Raw genomic sequence first — 22,805 nt, 5'->3', positions numbered from 1 at the left:
CCCAAGTTTTGAAGTATTGAAAATATTTCGCTTGATTCTCAGCGCCACCCAAGCCGCGGATGCCACTTCTGCTGTGCATCAAACAACAAAATATACACGGCGAACACCCCATCGTGTATGCATGTGCTCATTAGCCGTAAATCTTCTAATCACTGTTTGGAGAAGCCAAATCTTCTCTCGCGTATACAAGCCACCCACGCATCCTTTTCTGACATAATCAAACAATATAACAGAAGCGCGCAGAGAGATAGAAAAGCGGAAAAATATCCCGCAGCGCGCCAGGCCACGGATGCGCAAAGATTATTGCCAGCCCGACAAAAGCTCCCGGAAAAAGGCCCTTGATGCTTCCGTAATTAAATTTTGCGTGGAAAGCCCGTTTATCCATCTTTTTCTTAGCGCTGCCGAGAGACGTGTCAGGGAAACGGGGGGAAAGGAGGAGGGAAAAGGTTATATAAAAGCGTTTAACACGCCTTCTCATTGCTGCTCCTTTGAGCAGGCATTTCGCCAAGATGATAACGGTTAAAAGGCCGCAAGAAGAAAAAGCACGTATATATATAGTGTGTTTTTTTTTTTTGCACAACGAGATTTTATATTTGATTCCGTAGAGAGAGAGCGAGAAATAGCAAAGAGAGGAGATGGAACATGGGGGCCTCACCAAATTTAACATCATCGAGATTTTTCTAAATGGATAATCGAGCTTCTGCCGTTTGGACTGCCTAATGCGCCAGCTGTGTTCGCTTGTATGGGTAAACTAAACATCTAATTGGAAAAGCGGGGATGCATTATCTTTTTTTTGTGCACCAGGGTATGATGATTACGGCTCTCGGGTAAGAGAAAAACAGTAGCTATTTAACGGTAAACATGTATCAAGCTTTTGATAAAGTACAAAGCATCCTAAAAGCAAACTTCCAGTGAAAATCTCTTCGACGCAAAAAGTGCTGCGCAACGAGCTATCTATACGAAAAGCTGCACTTTTGATATTGAAAAAATTCCAGGTACAAGTGGTGGTGTTTTAATCAAAGAAAATTGTAAAAAAATAAAAAGAAGTACGGCCACGTCAAGTCAAGACTTGACCCATCGAGATCCACTTTGTCTCGCTGATAGTACACCAGACAGTTATTACACTACTACTACACCAGCGACTCGAACATTAGCAAAGAGAACTGCGGACAATGACGTAATCGCGTCGGCGAAGCGGACATAAAACGTGGGAAAGCGAAAGACACGACTCTGACTCGGTTCTTGCGGGCTTTGGTAATAATCAGTGCTGCTCCTGGAGAGTCTTGTAGATCAGCTATACGTGTATAGTGTGTATATGCGATGGTAAAATATGCATATCAAGTGCGCAGCATGTATATACGTAATGCATCAGCGCTCGATCAGTATGTTCTCGTTATCTGTAATACACTCCATAAAATAACCAATACATCTTTATGTACACAGTGCGCTCGGGAGATTGTAAATTTATTCTCGTATAATAGCATTGTGCGCGCTGCAGAGAAAAAAAGTTCGAGAGAGAGAGAGAGAGAGAGAGAGAGATGGAGAAAGGCTCTCTGACTGTGCACTGCTGCTCCAGATATATAGCTTGCAGATGAATCAAATAACGCGAACAGATCACACACGCTCACATTCGCGCCAAGTTTCAAAACGATTTAGCGCGATTAGCAAGGTTTTCTCCTCCATTTTCCGTTTCTCTCTCAGTCGTTCCATGGAAACTAGGCATAAAACCTATCCATATATGATATTTGCATTTAAAATTGCACGTTTTCCGCGGTGAGCACAAATGAGAATGAAATAGAAAAAGGATATGCAACTATAATACTCGCTCCAGTCGTGTGCGAACGTGTGTACAAGAGAGCAAACGCGCGTACATCTGAATAAGGTAATTGCAGTCTTCTAAAACGAGTCGTACGTTCTTCTTTTTATGGCTTCTCGATATGCACAATCGAGCACAAGTGAGAGAGAAACCCCATTATTTATCGTTGTTCTTTGTGAGATTCACTCATCATCGTTTCTATCTCGAGTTTCTCAAAAATCAAAGCTCTACGCGCACTCGCATTTATAACGTTCGAGTTATTCGAGTTAAATTGACTGACGAATAAAAAAGACACAAGGCTTTTTTAACGAACGTGAAGTTACTTAAACGAGATGAAAAGAAACAAATAAATGTAATGAAAAGTTCTGCGCCAAGCAAGTAAGTCGAGAGAGAGAAGCACTTATCAACCTCCTCGAATCTCAATGAAATTCGATGCACCTTTGCTGCTGCTGCTGCTGCTGCTGCTGCTGCTGCTGCATGTACACGCAATCATTAAAACCGCGCGCGGAGTGTGCACTGCTGCGATTGATATAGAAATGAAAACTTTTTAGTTCGACGACGAGAGACCGAAGTATTGATTATCACTTTACTGCAGCAGGCACATACACACAAACATGTACGCGAGTAAATAAGTACAAAACTTTAAATGGAAAACGAAAGTCATCGTATAATTTCAATGCGCGACAGAGAAAGTTTTTGACATTGACATTGTAGAGTACAGAGTTGGCAAATTAATGTAATAAAATAAGAAAGAAAAATAAAATACAAGGATGTATTCGCGACGACATTCCAGAGAAAGGCCAACTCCGAATGTTTACGAAATCCCAACTGACCCATCAACGAGAAGAACGGCGATCACGATCCATCATATTTTTATTTCGCTTCTCTTATCGCGACTGCGCGAATATAAAAGCATGACGGGCAATTTTTCGGAAAAAGGATGTCGTTCCCGATGATGATCACGTATCACCCAAGGATCCTCGATTGAAAATGAAAGGAGTGTCGTATGCAACATTGCATTTCATTTTTGAAAAGAGTCGTTGAATATAAAGGAGATAACGAGGAGGATGACATAATTAGACTGTCATAATTTACACATTTTGAATTTAACAACCGTTTGTGTATGCATATGCGAAAGAGGATATAATTAACTTGTCTCGATTATGGACTTTCCAGCGCCGACATTTTGCGCAGCAAATAATCAAATTAAGCACGAGTGTATAATATATAAAGTCAGCCATAGACGCGAGAAATTTTTTTTTAAATTTTTGTGAAGTGCATACTTTGCCGTTTTCGCGATTAAATTAATCGCACTTTATTCGTGCACAGTTCTGAAGTTTTTCATTGATATTTCATATATTTGCCTTTTTAAACGCACAAAAATTGTCGGATTTTTATCGGTTTATTTGGTTTTGAATGACTACGTAACTTTCCAATTTGAAATAAAATAAATAAATGAAAAAAAAAGGCAACGCATATTTTTCAGATAAAAGGAAAAGCCACGGCGTTAGTGTGAACGGAGTTTTAAGCCCAAAGCACTTTGGTCGTTGGTCTGCAAAAAAGCCCCTGCACTAGCATGGAAGAATATTGGACGCTACTATGGATGATGCTCGTCGGCGCTTGAAAAATTTAATATCGTCGATGGCCTCGTTGATACAGCTCGTCGGTGTAAAAAATGCGAAAAATTGAGAGAGAGAGAGAGAGAGAGAGAGAGAGAGAGGGAGAGACGACGGATAAAGAGAAAAAAAGTCGTCATTCTGTTGGTTCACAGTTTGCGCAAAACGCCTATAAACTATATATTCCAAAAATCAACGCGTGGAACGACGAGTACACATAACTACTTTTAATCGGCGCAATTATTACGGAAAATACACTACCCAAAGAAGTAGAGGCTCGAGCGCTTGCGCGTCGATAGAAGATTACAATTTAGATTGCGACGAGACAATTTAATGAGGCAGCATCAAATTTCAAAAGACACACGCGCGGCCCAACGCGTCGACGCGAGCTTCTCTCTCTCTCTCTCTGTTATCGGGTCGCGCGCATCTGCACGTTTTCATAACTTTTAATACAGCTGTCATGAGCTCGCGCGGAAAGCCCACATACGTGTGTGCTGCGTGTATTATATACAGCCGCGCGCCGAGTGAGCAAAGGCAGAAATGAGAGAAAATCGCGTGTAACACTTTTCTCGCGCTCGCGAGCGTGCACACTCCAACGAATTTATGAGAACTCGGTAATTACATAGAATTTCATCGGTATGTCATCGCCCGGTATACGCACACATTACACTATGCTATACTAATGCGGGACACATACGTGAAATCATCGTCGAAAATTTTTCGCGCCGTCCAAGTGACCGACCGACCGAACGTGTGTTTGTATATTATATGTGAGTGCGAGTGCACATACGAGGTCGTGAGCGCGAGCCCGAGCCAAGCCGAAGCTTATATGCAGCACGCAAAAGATTGATTGATAATGTGAGTGACATTTGTCCGACTTAGTAGTCCGTTAGGTACGGCGCGGAACACCGTAACGTTCGGATGATTGCGGCGCCGCCGACTGCCTCTACATATAGCAGCTTATATTTCGCGCAATCTCGGGAAAAATATTTGACAACTCTCCGCGCGCGCGCGCGCTCGAGCTCGGTGTTCGGGCACTTTGGAATTGAGATTTATACGTTCGTCGTCATGGTGCTGCGCTTGATTCGCAGCGGCTTTTCCTCGCTGCTGCTGCGGCGGCGAGAGAGAAGTGACTTTTCGTGACTCCGAAACGTCGATCAATTGCATGCCGCGTGCGGCCTTTTATATTAACAAACCTGGTGTATGCGAGAGAGAGCGCCTCTGGCTTTATTGCAGTGAAAAAACCGTCTGTTTACTTTTCTTTTACACTCGACGATGATTTCGACTGGAAAATAACGACACGCTCGCGTCTGTGTGTCTTTTTTTGGCGTGCAATGCTTTAATAATTCTTAATTTATCACTTCGTTATAATTTTTTCTGGGAAAAGTATCCAAGTTTTATTGAGATCGAAGGACGTACGGTACGAGCTTGAGCTGCAGTGCTTTTTTAAAACATCATTGGCCGTCACGCGATCTCTTCGTCCTTTACTTCGAATTATAAAAGTAAATATTATATTCGTATGCAAAACTCGACTGCAGGCGGACTCGCTTGTGCAGCTGCAGTATATAAAAAAACTCGAGACATCGCGTCTTTTATACGCTTGACGAAAGTAAAATTAACAACTCAAAAAACTGCGACGACGAAGATTTCTTTTTTTAAAAAATCAAGTCGCGTGCTTGCATTGAAACATCAAGGTCAAGGTTAGAGCCCGAATCTCATCGCTACGACGACGACGCGACGCTTTTTCATATCATTACTTTATCATCACTCGACGCGCGTAGAAGTGCTACAGAATTATATCCGTACAGTTGAAAAACGAAAGCAGTCGTCCATGCACACACAGTGCCGGAGTGTAACTTGATTAGTACACGTTTAACAAGTTTATATGCATACAAACGCGACGAGAGAGAGAGAGAGACGTGTGTTCGCATTCGAAAGTCGTGTGTGCAATTATAAAATTTTGCTGAAAGCACCGTCGCAGTCGAGACACACAGAGAAAGACGTGGAGTTGCATTTTTACTTTTCTTTAAATACCTTCCCTCTTTGCGCGCGCGTATCTCCAATCGGGTGAAAGTTATGACTTTTGCGTTTTGAAGTTAAGCACGTATCCGCTTACAAGGCGGGCTTTTGCGTGGCGCGCGTGGATCGATCGAACCTGCTATATGTATGTGCTATAGTACACAAACCTTTGGCGCGCAGAAATGAAAAGAGTGACTTGGTGGTTTTTACTTTTTTATTCAGTTCGGCGAAACTTTTGCACGAGTGGTTTATTAGACGCGCTTTTGATGCGAGAGAAAAAATAATTTCATATATCTTTTGGGGTTCTCGAGCTAGGGAGCTTTTACTTTGTACGAACTCGAGCTTTTGTACGTATTGACACGGGCGTAAATCAGGCAAGAAGAAATGCGGGGTCGGTGTATATATAAAAGGTCAAGCGAAACCATCAAGAAGCAGGATAGCCCCGTAGTATCGATACGAGTTAAGACCATTAATCGTAGCCAAAGAGTTGCTGCTGCTACCGCTGCCGTACTACACTTCGAGCCCAGGAGTTTAAACCCCCCCTAGTTCGAAGCTGCTACTGCTGCTGCTTTTTCTTTTTCTTCCAAAAGAGAAAGAGAAGATGTATACCTAACGTAGGAGCTGGAGAGAAGATTCATCGTGACTTTTGGAAGGAAAGGCCTCGACTCTCTTTTCGCAGAAAAGTTTTACCGATAGCCCGAGAGCTGCCCCGCAAGTTTTTCGCGTGCACGCAAGAAAGTGAGAAGAAGAAAAAGAGCCAAGAGAGTGTGGTATAAAGATACAAAAAAAGAAAAAGAGAGAGAAGGAAAAGGAAAAATAGAATATGAGAACATGGAGTTGTTGCTCAAAGTGCGATTGCTTCAATCTCCTTCGGCAAAATAAACTTTTGACATCCCTCGCGGCTGGCTGCAGTAGATAGGAGAGGAGTAGTTTCATACACCAGGAAATGTTCAACAAATAGCGATACAAATGTTTTACTGCTTTTCGGAGGTCTTTTTTTTCCTAAAAAGATACAGGGAGGCGACGAAATGGAAAATAATAAAAAGTAGGTAAATTCAATTCTCATCACCAGTACAGGCACATACGTACGTGTACACAAAACGAAAATAGCGCGCAGCAGCGTCGCATCAAAAGTTTCGATTTACCTAAACACAGAAATGCGAAAGATAGAGAAAAAGAGAGGACGTAGCGTAGAATGTAGCAAAAAATGCAAGAAAAGTCATTAGAAAATCGTGTGTATATAAACGCAAATTCACGCGCTAGAGAACAGACGGTGTGCAAAAGTTACCCGCCCTCGTCTGTATCCTTTTTGATAAAGTCTTTATGCACTTTGTTTTACAGGCGGCACAGCAGCAGTAGCAGTAGCGCTGCTGCTGTGTCGTCGCCGAGTAAACACGCGAAAACTCCGCCTTCCTCCCGAAAAACTCCCGCGGCGTATATATCTATCTATACACGCTGCAACCCTTTATAACTCAATTTTGCAGTTTTACGCGCCGCGGCTGGAATAAAACTCGCTGCGCGCAGCACAAAATGTTTGTCAATTCGATCGTCGACTACGACGACGACGACGACGACGAAACTATATTGCGTGTGCAGAGAGACGTACTATAGATATATAATAATGAAAGCCTGGGCAAGCGCGCAAGTGTCTTTGAATCGGCAGCGGCAGTCGGCGGCGAATATATATTCAAGCGTTCCTGGTTGGCACATCGTTGCGGTTCGTTTATGGGCCCCAAACTGCATTTCAAATAAGCCCATGCGGATGTTCATAAAGAGACTCTCGACTCGAATCCTTGTGCATGTGTGTGTGTGTGTGTGCTTCGTTCACTCCATACAAAATATATACACCACTACATATACGATATACGTTTATATTCGGCACACGTGTCCAGAGTACAAATCAGTGCCGCGTATACGTAACTATAGGGAGGCTACGGTGGTCAAGCACATAGAAGCTATAACAGAACGATGTATACGCGTGGAGCAGCAGAGGCCATTTATGCGATCCCGGGCAGCCGATATATTCCAGGCACACGTCGTAATATCGCGGAAGAGTTTATATCGTCTATGCGCCGAGGCAGTCGCAATGAGATGCCGCGCAGGACAGAGCCCAGCCGAGTCCGCCGAGTCCAGTAGTCATGGCTACTGATGCTACTAATTAAATGACGCGAAAATTGTAAGATACAAATTAAAGCACACAGCAGCGGCGCATCGTTATTACACACATACAGCATATTATCGAAAGCGTCGAGTTAATTTCTATTGGCTATACTCCTTAGGTACACGCATGCATTTCGCACGATATCACCTCGTGCATTAAATATAATTCTGCACTGCGCCTCGCGAGTTTACTGAGCAGTACACGTACATGCGCTGGGAAAAAGAGGCCTATAAATTAAATTCGTCGCAATTGGATTTTCAGAATGAAAAGCAGCGGCGGCGGTGGCGATGGCGGTGGGTAGAATATGTTGCTCGCAAAATTATATAACGCGCGCAAACGACAAAACGAGCTGCAAGCAAGCTAGCTCTCTAGCGTCTAGAGAGAAAGAGAGAGAGCAGAAAGACGAGAGATTTCTTTGAAAAAAATTAACTCGAAGGATATAATAATATTCAGAAAACTACGCGCTCGCAGTGCGCACAAAAGGATCCGTCGTTATCTCTAAGTAGCAAATTGCGATGTAGCAGGAGCTGCTTCTGCTTTCACGCACGTAAGTAATATTTATATTTTATATAATGCATATACATCTCCACGGACAAGTTAGAGAAAAGAAGATTACGCCCAAGAGTGTGTGTGTGTGTGTCTGTCTGTACGCCTCATCTCTCGAATATATCCTCGAGACGAAGCAGTATACGAAGGCGTATGATTTTTTTTTCTTCCCGCGGGCGAGGCTTAGGCCTTATTACAGATATACACAGGCATGCTGGGTATATAGATATACGTCGAAAATCCAAATGGCTTGTAAACACGTCAAAAGTCGCGTTGCAGTGCACAGTAGTTGAAACTCGTCACGCGAGTGTGCACGAGCTCGTCATCGTCTAGTACAGGAGCAGCAGCGAAAGAGGATACGCTTCGTTTAATCCTCGCACAGGCATCTATTTTTTTTCTCTTTTTTTTCTCTTCCTAGGCTGATGCCTTTTCTCGCTTCGGAAGATATTTTTTCCGAAGTCTCAACGAATTGATATCGAGCGTGAACTCGCACCGGGGCTTCGTCTGATATAGTTTTGCAATTTATTTCACGATACATCGCGATTGAGAAAAAAAAAGTAAAAGTGGAATACGAATCGACGCTAGACGCGAGAGAGAAGAAAGTTGATGTATGTGTTGCCGATTTATTAGCACGTGTGCGAGGTGTTCATAACATTTCGCGATGTTAAATAATACTTCGCAACGTAATAATAGAGATTCCGAGTGGGTTTTTTCTTTTTGATGAAATAATAACCGATTTAAATGGCTTATTACTTCATGCACGAGACTTCGAGTCAATGACCGCGCGGTATTGATCACATTGGCAAGTAATTCTGCGCATCTTTGTTTTTTTTTCTCAAAAAAAAGTTGAATAACCTATGGACTTTCTCGAAAATATCCTTACGTAACGACAACATATTGGATAAAAACATAGAGCAGAAGAAGAAGAGCAGCACGCGAAAAGAGGGAAGCTCCGAGATTCGCCTCACACAGACATACACACTCATACGTCGGGCGCACGTCGTCTAGAGTACGAGGCTAAGCACGTAGAGAGAGAGACAGAGAGAGACGAGGCAACGACGTTACATGCAGCGCGTGCACACGGGGGCCTGGAGCATAAAAACAATTTTTTTTTTCAAACCTCCCGTATATTTCCCTGTTCCGCATCCATCCTCTTTTACATTCCTTCTCCGTGTCTAGTTTCTACATATTGCAGCCTCGTACGAGGTCGTTTTGGAGTCGAGAGAACAAAAGAAGGAAAGAGAGAAGGTAGAAAAAAAGTAACAAAAATTGACAACAGCAGCAACAGCAACGGCAGCAGTAGCAGCTGCGCTCGGTTCGACTTACTCCCCGATCACGACGACGACGACTGCGACGTTTCATCAATGGGTCACACGCGGGGCACACAGTAGGTAGAAAAAAAGGCGGCCCTTTAAATCTTGCGCCAGGCGCGACTCGACGAAAGAAAGAGAGGAGCGCGCGATTAAGGCCTTGATTCGCAATAACGAACGCATTTAAGCGAGGGGGGGGGGGGGGGNGGGGGGGGGTAGTTGAACGCCACGGCGGGGTGCAGTTAGAGTTACAGCAACGACTCGAGAGAAAGACGATGCCGTTTGCGTGATTGGATTATTACTCTACCTTCGAGCGTGGCACAGGTAGCAGAGCGAATGTTTATCGACCGTGCACAAATTCTAATCTCTGCCTCTGTATTATTTTCGTAATATGGAGGCGGGGTAATGGTAGAAAAAGAATACGAAATCTCACCGTCAACGGTGCATATTGTTCGCTTGAAATGTAAATTTTTATTTGCCGGGTCGATGATCCAATGTAAATTAAACGCCCCAATATTTCTAAATCGAGCTAATGAATAAACGGTTCACCGAGTCACGAAATCCGCGTCTAATAATATATACGGCACAGCCGGCTGGGCCATTTCTTTCTCTCTCCCAGCGCTTTATACAGCAGTTTATCGATATTAATAAAGAACTCGCGCTATACTTTCTATTTTCAGCGTTGCATAAAACTGGCGAGTTCGAAAAATGTTCAAACTCACACAGCGCGAAGATTGTTGCTGCTGCTTCTTCAACTATTCCGAAATTTCGTAGTACATGTATGATCGAAATTGCCTGGGCATTGACTTTTAACCCGATCCAATGTATATGGAAGTTGCGCTGCGCCTCGTCTGTCTCGAGGAGAGAGAAAGTTTCGAGTGTGAATAACCTTTTAACCCGGAGCATCGTCGTCGTCGTAGTAGTCGTAGTCGTTAGTCTGCGGTTCAACGGTGCAGTTTCATCGCCTCGTGTATGCATACGTTTTGTGCGCGCCTCATTGTGTGTGTTGCACACACGCAACTACTCGAGTTACGCAATTTCAACGCTACACGCTGCTTTTCATTCGTATATGTATGCGAGGCTTGTGTTCGCACCCCGTGCACATGCATAAATACAGCGTGCCCCGCTGCTGTAGCGAGAAAAATATCATGCAGAAAGGGGGATAATAAGCCTGGAAGACATTACGTGTCAAATCGTGCACGGAAGATTCGAGATAAAGAGAGGAAAATACAGCGTAACGATCTCTGCGCGCGCGCAAGAAAGAGGCAAAAAACCAAAAGTTACTCTGTATAAGGAAAGAAGAAGAAGAAAAAAAGATTCGTACACAGAGGGACTTTCTCCTCCGCCTCGTGTAGTGTGCATCCGTTCGTCAATTATACACATACACGCTACACCGGTAAACAATATTCCACTCGGCTTCTGCACACGATCTTCGTATTACCGTATTTTTTTTTGCTTCTTCCTTTTTCTGTAATTCCACACTTTATACCGAATACGTGTGTGCATTTATATACAGTGTAATAAAAGCAGCGAGACGATGAGGGGGAGGAAGAGGGAGCGTAAGAGGGAAAGGCGAGGCCCTTTCACTTCTCACTTTGAAACTGCATAGAAAAAGTTGCAACAGCGCATTGGAGTTTTTAGGATTCAGCCCATCAAACCGACGACCCAAACACACACACACGCGAACGCCTGGCAATCTCGCCGGCTTAATAAGGCAAAACGCTCGGAGAAGAATAATTCAATTTGCTTTACGTTTTAACGTATTCTCCAGCGTTTTGCCGGACTGGCGTAATCGGAGGCTACCGCAAAAGTGGCGAAGTTTTTCGAGGTTATTTCGGTAAAAAGCTCGGCACTCAAATTTTTTGATTGCCTGAATTAAAAATAGGGTGCGGATTAAAGTCGCGCCTGCTTAATCCTTTATCGCATTCATCATTTCATTTTCGTTCATAATTCCTTACTTAATTTATGGTAAATTTATAGCGCGAAACTTACAAATGATATATACGAACGAGATGAATACATTATGGAAATTTCGTTTGTTTTATCTCTGACACGATATCTCTCTACCTCGACTCGTGAGCTTTTTGATCAAACTCCGCGAAAGCACAAGTAGCGAGTAGGTAGTAGTATGCCGCGTGGCACTTTGCATACGTCACATGCTGGCGCGGCTTTATATAGGCTTTTAACAAACGAAAATGTCTCTCCCTTTTCGTCAAGTATAACAAAATTTCGCGTGTGCGGCTTTCTAATCGTGTGGGCACACGTGGAAAACTAATGACACCCGACGACGACTATCTCCCTTTCTCCGTGACCCACATTTTCCACGCGCGCGTGTACGACCGGCAACTTTAATGCGTGCTGAAAATGTCACTATCCTGGGGAGACAGGGGATGAGACAGAGAGAGAAAAGTTTTTTCAAGCCGAGCGCGTGCATATGCGCATGTGTGTGTGTGTGTGTGTGTGTNTGTGTGTGTGTGTGTGTGTGTGTGTGTGTGTGTGTGTGTGTGTGTGTGTGTGTGTGTGTGTGTGTGTGTGTGTGTGTGTGTGTGTGTGTGTGTGTGTGTGTGTGTGTGTGTGTGTGTGTGTGTGTGTGTGTGTGTGTGTGTGTGTGTGTGTGTGTGTGTGTGTGTGTGTGTGTGTGTGTGTGTGTGTGTGTGTGTGTGTGTGTGTGTGTGTGTGTGTGTGTGTGTGTGTGTGTGTGTGTTTATGACGCAGGTGTTAATGTTTCGCCCATGAGCGCGAGGCGAGTTCGCGAGAACGTAAAAGTTTCGAGACGTATTAATCGATCATGCGATGAGAGTTGAAAAGTTTAAAAATTGTTTGGAATATCTAAGGTAGTCAGACCAATCAATGACCGGGTACCAGTGAATGACCATTTTGGAAAATATCATATGAAAAATAATCAAAAATATATTTACATGGATGTAATTCAATTATTCAGTGAACGATGCATCTTGTTTTCTATGTTCAATCATAATTTAACAAGGAAAAACGATAATTATTGCACATCCAAAAGCGGTCATTTATTGATCGAAAGTGGTCAACCACTGGTATAAGTACCCTATAATACAATTTTTTTCCTGATTTTTTTCCTAAACACATTGATGATGAAATTTCCTCGATTAAATGTACAAAGATTCCGAATGGAAAATTTTTTCAATTTAAAACTTTTCCATAAATGGAGTTTATACATTTCCTAGTAATTATCCGATGAAAATTGATTCAAACGAAGGCCAAAAAAAAAAACACCCACGTATAGCGCCCCGCTATGTACTGTATCAAACGAGAGGGAATGGTAAAAAAAGAAAGGAGGTAAGTTTAATCAAACTGAGAGCAAAACGAATGTGCGGAGCTTTTCTTGGCAGCGCGAGCCACCGCCGCCGCCTGCTCGATCGATTACATGTCAATATGCAAATGAAGCGCCAAACTGTGTACACTTATTCAAGGCAAACTGAGAAAAAAAACGAAATTCACCAGCAAGAAAATCTCGAGGGTTTCGTTCAATTTTTTCCCTTCCTTCCTTCTCGTTATTTTTTTTAAATTGTGCGTTTGATGTATAATTTGTGTGTATGCTTCAACTCGTGCAAAGCTGCTACGTTATTAGAACAATTTTTACCAATTGACTTTTAAGCAACCATCAAACAGCAGCAGCGGCAGGAGCGAAGCTTATAACTCACAATCATGGAGGAGGGTACACATAGCCAGACGTCGCTGCTGCTGCTGCTGCTCCCGATGCACGTGTGGGATAAGATCAAACGAGTTTCACGCCCTCGACGATACATTATGAGGCACGGACCAAAACGATCTAGTTCCGGGGGATTCGCGCGCGCGATGCGTGTTGCGCGTATATTACCCACTACTGGATATGTACAGTGAAATACAACGCGAGCAGCGAGCGAAGCGCAAATGGGAAGGCCCCAAAAAAAAATTTTAGCTCGAACAATGGAGGAATAAGATGAGTTATTCCGCGACGCAAGAGTCCACCCACTATTATACGACCACCGGCGAGAATTGCACTGCTGCTGCTGTTCGATTCGCGCGTTATTGCCGTGTTTTCTGTTTACGCATTTTTTAATCTACAAAATCAGCCAATTTATCTGTCGTGTTTGTGTTTTATTGTGAGAATGGTTTGGAGAAAATATGCAAAGCATCGCGCAGTGCATTTGATGGGGGGCTAGGTTTTAATAGATAACAATGTGCATTGAAATAATTCAGGTGATAGAAAATGTGTACAGAAATGAATGGTTGCGGTAAACAGTGTAAGCAAAAATTTATTGGAAACGGTGATTTATGTATTCACACTTTTGGTCACTGAACCTCGTGGTTCAGTTTAATTCAATTAGTTGAATTTTGTAAGTTTTTTTGGTAAAACTCAAAGTTAAATGGCCAGAACAGCTAAAAAAGCTACAGCACACGCCACCTAATGCCGTTACCTCGAAACGCTGATAGCGCTACCTAGTCGGTAATGAAAATTACACGACTACCGATCGGCTTATCAGTAGATATCAATTGTTATGCAAAAGATTAGTGAACGGTTATTATCTAATTTTATATAATTAGATTGATAAATATTAAGTGATACTTCAATTATTTAAAAAATATCACATTCTTTGGTTACAATAACATTATGTCACACTTTTCAATAGTATTATACAGCATTTTAGTAGTTTAAATTTTTGAAGTAATAAATCATGTAATATTAAATAACAAAGTATACAAGATATCGGATTTAAAATTGTACAAGATTTTTCTTTATTATTATTTCTATTGATTTGATTTTACGTTTTAAATAACATATTTTTAATACTAATACTGTCAAACGAACATCAATCTTTATTTCTTTAACTTTTGTCTTTCACTTTTATCCGTGATTAACTGATGTATAGTTGTAAGTTTTTCAATAATCATCCCGATGGAAAGACACACATCATCAATAAGTTGCCAAGTGATAAGCATCAAGTGCAAAGTATCAAGTTACAGAAATAAGGAATGACGGTGGTATGACGGTATTAAAATCAAAAATATTCTTCATTATTTATATAAGGATTCACTTAGATGAATGAATTTTCACTTACATGAATGAATTTTTATTTTTTATAATATTAATTTCACGAGCAAATAAAGAAGATTGATTCGAAAATTTCATCTAGGATTGATTTTTCTTCTAAAATCATTATTCTCTAAAATATAATTTAAGTGAAAATTTTGGAGAATTATTTTATAGAAGTGACAACAAAATATTTCATCATTAAAAGTAAACTAAAATATGAAAAAGTATCAAAAAAAGCTAGTATAACTTTTCTGATGGCTTTTAGTTATTCAATTAATTCAAAATGAACATGACAGAGATATATAAAAATTATATTTGTCAATTGAAAACAAGAGTAAAATACAACTGTGACACTGATTTTATCATTTTATATTCTACTATAATTTTAATAAAATACATACCTGATAAGTTGTCCAACATGTATGACAGCAGTTTGTGCGTTCCCTGTGGTTCTCCATAGATGGCCATTACATCCTTACTAAGTGGATTCCCGTGAAGTCCAAGTATTTGTAGCTGGAATAATTTCCCTAATTCATAAGGTAAAACTCGCAGAAAATTCTGATTCAGCAACAGCTCTCTGTTATAAGAAAATAAATTGATCAATAAAATTTAAAAACATGTTTTAGCACATATGTGCAGAGGCAAGCAAGTACAAAAGAATTTTATGTATAAATGAAGTTTATTTACTTGAGATAGATGAGTTCTCCTAATTCTGCAGGTAAACTACGCAACTTGTTGCTACTGAGATCAAGAACTCTCAAATTGACCAAACGGCCAATCTCTGCAGGTATTCTTTGTAAACTATTATCATTAAGATACAATGCAGTAAGATGGGTCAACGTCCACAAATGAGGGCTCAGATTTCTAACGCTGCCTGTTATCTCTATTTCTGGCCAAAAAGATTTCTTTCCAGTGGCGGCTTCCTCTGGAGTCATGATAGTGTGCGTACGACGTGGGTTACTGCTTTCATACTTGTCCTTGTGATTTCGGGACATCTTGAATCCTGTAAAATCATCAATAGTTAATGTTTTGACTTCAAGGACTCTTTAAAAGATATTCAAGAATAAAAACAAAACAAAACTCAAAGTTGAATCATGTTATTTAAAAGGTAACACTTCATGAATCATTTACTAACAAGATGAATGAGTTTTGTTTCAAATAACAAATGCGTTTAGATCAGTACACCACGACTAACCTATTTTGATCAAGAATGAAGGTTTGGAATAACTGGAAAGTATCTTGGTAAATGGATGAGGATTTAATGTCAGGTATGCAGTCTCGAATCTATTGAGGTACTGAATAAGCATGAATAAAGCGTAAAAAGCCATTTTAGGTAATATGTCAATTGACAAATCGACATATCACTAAGATATCCAAAACAACTAGTCCTCATGGGCTTTGCTTTATGTTTAATGAAAGTCTAGATGAAGGAAAAAATGGAAAAGAGTAAGTTAAGGAATGAATTAATAATTGGATGTAAAAAAACTAAAATAAGTTTATGATAAACTTGAGGAAACTTAATACTAACTTAATGAAGCACACAGTTCAATGAACCCTTTTGCCCTTGTCAACAAATCAATGCTACTCAACTAGCAGCACAAAACTGACACAAATCATTAATTTGTCAATGTTTTGATATAAGATGAGTCATTAAAAACCAAGTGCAAAGAGGGATCATTGGAGCAACACTGCATTCAACGAATTTTGAAGCTTCTGCAGAGAAAGGAAAAGTCGAGAAGCGAACGAGCAGAGTCTTGCGTTAAAGTGTCGGATATAATTGGCAAGCCTTAACCTCGTATTTTGCTAACTCTGCTCCTTTTTGTTGCACTCGAGTTATCCTGGCTCTCCGAATCTTCTGCATTTATACGATGCAACGAATTCGGAAACATCACCACCTTGCAAAACACAACAACAAACCTCTCTCTCTCTCTCTTTCTCTCTCACAAACACTCGTTCGTTGTCTTTCGATCTCGCATTTAATGCATTATATGTATACGAGACATCAGTCACTCACGCAGTCTCTCGCTCTCTTAAAATTGCTTTGATGTTTATTTCAACGCGACGACACGTACCTTGTGTTTTCATTATTTATTTTTTTCACTCGTTGAGCTTTGCTTGTTGATTTGTTATTTTTGGTTGAAATTTTTACGATTTTTTTTCTCTTTAATTTTTTATTAAGAACGATTATAAAACGTTACGAGGCAACTATCAAGTTGTGCACACAAACTCGCGAAGGTGTACCAGCAATAGATGATGTTGATAGTGGTCTAGACGAGAGCATACCTTCATCTACACACGTCTAGAGCAAGAGCTTGGCTTTACTACTCTGTTGCTCGCCTATGTGCACACTTTTAGGGGTATTATATGTAAGAACAGATCTATATAGGTATACTCGCTTTCTCGACACAACACACACTCGCACAATCTCCTTCTCTCTCTCGCGCGCACTGAGAGCAATAAACGTGATGACTCCTGGTGGTGCTACTGCTACACGAGTCGTATTATTATTCTCTTGGTGTTAATATTAATGATAAAAATTTCGCGTCCGCTTGTTGTTGACGGCCTGATGTTGGCAGCAAACGTAATATATGTGTTATATATTAATCGACTGCTGCGCGTGCGATATTATACAAAGATGCAGAGAGTCACTCGGAGCGCGCGATATCGATAACAAATCTTTGTCCCGCGTAACTTTGCTATATATACACGTACCAAAGCTTCAATCATATACAGATATATATATTTGGAGCCGAGACGACGCACACGTATGCACGTTAGTAGAAACGATTGTATATCTAATACGAAACTGGCTGCGGCTATGTACACACAACTTCGAGACGAGCAGTTTGACGAGTCAGAGTCTCTCAAAAAGCGGTGCTGCCTGTCGGATACCGAACGCTATACTACAATACCCGTGGTGCGGACTGCTAAATGCGCTGCCTGCTATACACATGCACACACATACATCTATCTTAATGTACACGCATACATGCACATACACACGCAGCAGTAGTGCCGCGCGCGAGACGACGACGATGACGATGATACTATGGTCACACACACTACAGTGTATCGTCGTCGTTTTGCACGTTATGCAGGGGCTGCTATATAGGAGTCTGTATGTGCGTGTACATCATTATCGTATACGTGCATTGGCCGAACTGCAGGCTGGTATAATGGTACACAACACACGGCATCGGTGTGAATATATATAGATATTATCGCAGCAGTATCCGCGCGAAACTTCGGCGCTTCGCGTTTGTGTGTTGTACAACGTCGAGCGGACAGAGTGCGCGCTTAGCAGCACAGCAGCAGCAGCAGCCTGCGACAGACAGCGCAGCTTCGCCGCGCACAAACCGCGCGGATCATGGACTCGCGAGTACTCGCATGCATCGCATTGCTGCTGTACTGCTATATAATACCGAGTGTTATTCGTGCAATGATATGCCGTGGTGTCGAACTCCGAAGTCGCGGCACTTTTCCGCTCTCGTCGGCATCGCGTGTGTGTACAGCAACTTGTTACACTTTTTTCCTCGTATATGCTGCTGCCTTTGCCGTCTTATCGCTTAAATATTTTGAGAACTTGTTTGCGCGATCGTGTCTCGCAATGCAAATATTCACAGTTTTCGCGTGTGTGTTTGCAATACGATTCTTTTGTTTTTTCCGTCTGATTATGGGTGTTCATTTGAATATAATTTACAAATGTGATGTGCGTGTGTATATATCGAGCGTGCATATACAAAGCACAAAGCCGCCCGCTTTTTCGTAGCTGTCGAGCGCGCGCGCGCGCGCATCGTAACGAACGAATCTCGCGGCGCAAAAGAAAAACACAACAAATATCTGTCTCTCGTATACGCACACAATTATTTTACTTGTTTACGCTGAAGAGAGCGCAGAGAGCTTTTTATTAGCATTCGCACGTAAATGACTGCGGAATTCCTTGCATAATATATTTGCCGCGATATCGCGAGATAAAATTAGAATATGAGTCAATGCAGATGCAGATCGCTGCGGCTGCTGCGACGACGACGACGACGACGACGACGATGATCCGTTCGCGATGAATCAATCGCGCCGCGAAATCAGGATGATCCCTTTCTCTCTCTGCTCCTTTTTTCCTCTCTGCTGAGTCTGATGTATAGGTATTACAAAAGAAAACATCAGAAAATGTATACACAGTGCACGGCGCAGCACACGCATACACCGCGAAGCTGATGCTCGCGGCTGATCGCGTATACATATACGCACAGACCCACTCACGCAATATACTACATATGCACCATGCAACGCACGCATACATCCACAGGAGAGCTGCTGTGTGGAGAGTAGTAGGGATCTCTCTCGCTACTCCGTTTTTACCTCTTATACTGTTATTGTGTCTATATATAGTATTTGTGTATATATATTGAACACACGTACTCTTGGCCATGTATACTGCACTTAATGTGTAATGCGACTTTTAGACTTGCTCGATGCACACTGCCTTCCCAATGGTCGTCCACGATAATAATACTTGTACGTTGTTGTGACGGGCTTGATTCACCATATCACTGACGACGATACGATGTTGTTGCGGCTTCTCACAGCATGTGCCGACGATCTCAACGGGAGGACGACATTTTTACAAACTTTGTTCAGCGGGTTTTATTATTTAAGAATCTGTAACGAAAGCGATAGTTTACTTGGGAAATGTTCAACGCAGGATTTTGACTACTGTTATGGTGTTGGCAATGCAACTGCGTCGACCGACGGCCACGAGAACCTCCAAGACCTTTGCCCGTGCGTCAATGTGTGTGCATGAACACATTTATTATACATATATACGGCCTTTTACTGTGCACTTCGCGGGGCTATGTATGTAGTACCGTGCATACGAGCGCGCGTCGTCTCTTTCTTTCTCTCTCTGCAGTGCACACAGTGTGCAGCACAGCACCATGATGTACTATATTTTTGTCGGGATTGGCTTAGCCGGTCGAGGGTTACTTACTCAACTCTGCATGCCCGCGGTGCACAGTATTCACATATCAAATGCGAATCGCACTTTATAATGCGAATAATGCATGATGCGGCTTGAATAATAAATACGCAAAACTTTTGAAGAGCTTAGAACGCGACCGAGGACGCGCTGGAATAACGACGAGTTTATTTAAAACTGCCTCGGCTTTCGAATGAGTATAAGCTCCGAAGTGCGATAAGCGCCCGTTGATAAAGTATCGACGCGTCGCTGAGCACCTTGAAAGGCTTTTGAAGTTGTATGAAGTAGATCAATACTTCAATGGGGATTGGAAGGATACCCGATCGATACGAAGTAAAAAACTGATATAAGAGGTTAATATGTAATTGGATTTCGAACGGATAAATTATCTACTCGATTCAACGGTATACTTACGGAGTTTGGTAAAGATAATTAGCCTCATGAGAGAAAATTTATTCATGAGGAGTTGAAAAATGACACCGAGGAAGATTCTGAATAACTGCGTTGATTTTCACTTCTCTATCAATGCGGTTCCGATCGTTATAATTACCGTTGCAAATTTGAATTGTTTCAATTCGTTCGAATGTCCTAACAAGTCATGGCCGTTCCATCTGATTGTATAAATGACCCTCTCGCTATAATTTTGTTAATTGCAACTGTTTCGAATTAATAACGTTAAACACGTTCCAAATACTTTTAACAATTTTACTTTAATTACTTTATCTATTTGAAGAAAAGTAAAACTGCAACTGTAAAGCGCCACTTTGGCGATGCGGCACTGCTGCCAACTTCGAAGCCAGAAAGCAGATTACAAAATAAGCCGACTGAATGATGGCTGCTGCAGGAGGTGAGTCTTATAATTTTTAATGAAAATTGAATTAATAATAGCGTGACAAGGATTGATATGTACAAAATTTTAATTTTAATTATCATCACCATTCGACAAAAAGTAGCATAAATGGTGGGCAGTCTGATTTGCCGTTCCTTCAGTCTATTTACCTTGTTTAACCTATTCACTTTTGATTCATAACACATACTATTTTGAAATGTTTTCATGTGATCTAATACACTCCTGATTGAAAAATGATTATTAGTAAATGAAGCAAACTCAATGTTTGATGTTTGATCAATGACTGGGTTGATTATAGAAAATTTTATTTGCAGGAATCATTCTTAGCAGCTTAAGTGCCTTTCATAGATTTGGCACCTCAGTTGGAATCTTTCCTGGTGTATTGTCACAAGTGAGGCATTATGCTGCTCGAAAAGGTACCAGAGAAAAGGCAAAGAAGAAGAAAGTTAAGAAAGAAGTAAAGAAATTAACAATACAAGACAAAATTAGATTGTCCAGAAAAGTGTAAGTTGGAATAGTATTAGTAATAACATTTTAAGCTCTTGAGATTATTTGAAAAATTTAAACAGAAACTTTATTTATTAAAAATATGTAATTTACAGTAAAATTGTCAAACCAGATATACTGAAATATGATTATATCAAAAAACCTGTTGCCATAGATGATGTTTGGCTTGGAAAGGACTTCAAGTGGAAAATATATCCTTTTGCTGAAGCAATCCAATGTCACAGAGAAATGCTCCATCCCACAATGTACGATATGCCAGATACATTAGTCAACATATTTGTTGAACTTAATTTTCGAGTAAATATTTTATTTCAAAAGTCATTTATTCAGTATATTATATAGTGATGTACATATATTTATTTTTATTTTTAGGGAATAAAAAACAAAACTTTAGATGCTTTTCATAAAATGGTTACCATGAAACACTTGTTTGATCATGGAGAAGAAAGAAATATATTAGTTTTCTGTAAAGAAGATGAACAAATTAAAGCGGCTCTTGAAGGAGGTGCGGCTTTAGCTGGTGGGGCCGACATTATCAAATTAATACAGGTATTGCAATATATTTATAAAAAGTTTAAAATATCAAATAAAAGTATAAACTGTATTATAACTGTTTTTAAATTAATTACAGAATGGTGAAGTTTCATTAAATAATTATGATACTGTACTTTGTAATCCCGAGATGATGGCAGAAGTTTTGACACTGCGTGGATTGTTAAAAAAGAAGGTTCCAAATATAAAAAATGGTAAATAAGTTATACAATTTTTATATAACCAATAGAATGATATCCATGGAATTTTTTCTAAAATTTTTATAAATTTGATTTTTTCTAGGAACTTTGGGTCTGGATATAGCAGGTATGGTTTACCATCATGTGAATGGAATAAAATACTCTGCAAAACCATGTGAAAATTTTCCAGAGTACGGCACAACGTCCATACCAATTGGCAAAGTAATTCACTTGATAAATAAATCAAACAGTTGTAATTCTGTTCTTTGAATAAGCATAATGAATTTTCGAATGTATTTTCAGTTGAATATGAAGGCAGAACATTTAGAAGAAAACATGCAAGTTGCATTAAATCATCTCATGCAATCAAAGCCAAAAAGACCAGGTCCATTTGTATTGAGGTAAATATAATTACTAAAGAAAGTTTTCATGTTCAAAAACCTCAGGAGCAAAGTGTATAGCTTACCTTGTTTTAAAATTAAACATTTTACATTGTTGAAATATTTAAATTTAATTCGTTTTATTTTTAGATTACGTCTGGAAGCTAAGCCATCTAAAGAAAGTTTCAAACTTGATCACAAGTTGTACGTCAAGCAGGACGAAGAGGAGGCAACGGACGAAAAAGTCGGAGAAGAAAGCGATGAAGAAGATCAGCATGAAGAAGCTGTTGCTAATTAAAAGTGTAAATAGTACTATTAATTTATATGTTGTAGAAAGAAAGCTTTCATCGAATCATTGTTTACGAATACTTGTATCGTATTGAAAAGAATAAAATTTGTTATGTTTTTGTTAAAATTACGACGAGTATTAAAAAGAGAGTTGTTTTAACATAAAAATCCAAAGCCGTTATTTTATATGTACTTGAAGGAATGTTACATTCATATTCATTTTTCCATACCGATGCGCATCGAAAATTAAAAATATCACATTGAAAAAGGCGATCAATCGGTGCGAAACGCAACCGTCCGGTTCAACCGATCTTTGTAACGTCGAAATTCTATTCCTTGTTTTTTTTAAATTTTCGAACTCGCGTCCGATACACCAACGGCTGCGCGCCTGCAAACCGACCGGCGTCCATACACCGAAGAGAGCAACGGCTCCGATTTGCCGTTTGAAAATCGAGCATCCACACACCAACAAACACACACACTGTACACAACTCCTCGTATACACGTTCGTATATATACGAGGATACACATAAGATTCGAATCGCCAAGAAACAAG

General features: G+C 40.7%; 2 protein-coding genes across 6 annotated transcripts in view; one reads left to right on the top strand and one right to left on the bottom strand.

Annotated features, from left to right (window-relative positions):
- The window catches only part of LOC106657073 (CCR4-NOT transcription complex subunit 6-like), a 299,859-nt gene extending 280,531 nt beyond the window's left edge, over nucleotides 1-19,328 (bottom strand). For 2 of the 4 annotated variants that reach the window (XM_014378355.2, XM_014378358.2), the window contains exons 1-3: nucleotides 16,591-16,634; nucleotides 15,206-15,521; nucleotides 14,920-15,095 (exon numbers count right to left, since the gene is read on the bottom strand). In XM_014378355.2, coding sequence (XP_014233841.1) covers nucleotides 14,920-15,095; nucleotides 15,206-15,521; nucleotides 16,591-16,603 — 505 coding nt within the window. In that variant the 5' untranslated portion in view covers nucleotides 16,604-16,634. Of the gene's footprint in view, nucleotides 1-14,919; nucleotides 15,096-15,205; nucleotides 15,522-16,435; nucleotides 16,532-16,590; nucleotides 16,635-18,937 lie in introns of those variants that run through there. The other 2 variants (XM_014378357.2, XM_014378359.2) reach the window with 2 other exon arrangements.
- An 831-nt stretch (nucleotides 19,329-20,159) lies between these two features.
- Nucleotides 20,160-22,388, top strand: LOC106657074 (39S ribosomal protein L1, mitochondrial). 2 transcript variants are annotated; one of them, XM_023463033.1, is made up of 8 exons: nucleotides 20,160-20,340; nucleotides 20,658-20,847; nucleotides 20,946-21,147; nucleotides 21,223-21,399; nucleotides 21,482-21,596; nucleotides 21,685-21,708; nucleotides 21,885-21,982; nucleotides 22,112-22,215. In XM_023463033.1, exons 1-8 carry the CDS (start codon nucleotides 20,322-20,324, stop codon nucleotides 22,127-22,129), a joined length of 843 nt encoding a protein of 280 aa, XP_023318801.1. In that variant the 5' UTR covers nucleotides 20,160-20,321; the 3' UTR covers nucleotides 22,130-22,215. The 2 variants fall into 2 exon arrangements, with proteins under 2 accessions (XP_023318801.1, XP_014233846.1); XM_014378360.2 differs by having other exon boundaries at nucleotides 20,171-20,340; nucleotides 21,685-21,803; nucleotides 22,112-22,388.
- Nucleotides 22,389-22,805: the final 417 nt, after the last annotated feature.

The sequence above is a fragment of the Trichogramma pretiosum genome, unplaced genomic scaffold (genome assembly GCF_000599845.2).
Source record: "Trichogramma pretiosum strain Unisexual culture from Peru unplaced genomic scaffold, Tpre_2.0 scaffold14, whole genome shotgun sequence".
NCBI classification, from domain to species: Eukaryota; Metazoa; Arthropoda; class Insecta; order Hymenoptera; family Trichogrammatidae; genus Trichogramma; species Trichogramma pretiosum.
This window is presented reverse-complemented; position numbering and strand designations above follow the sequence as displayed.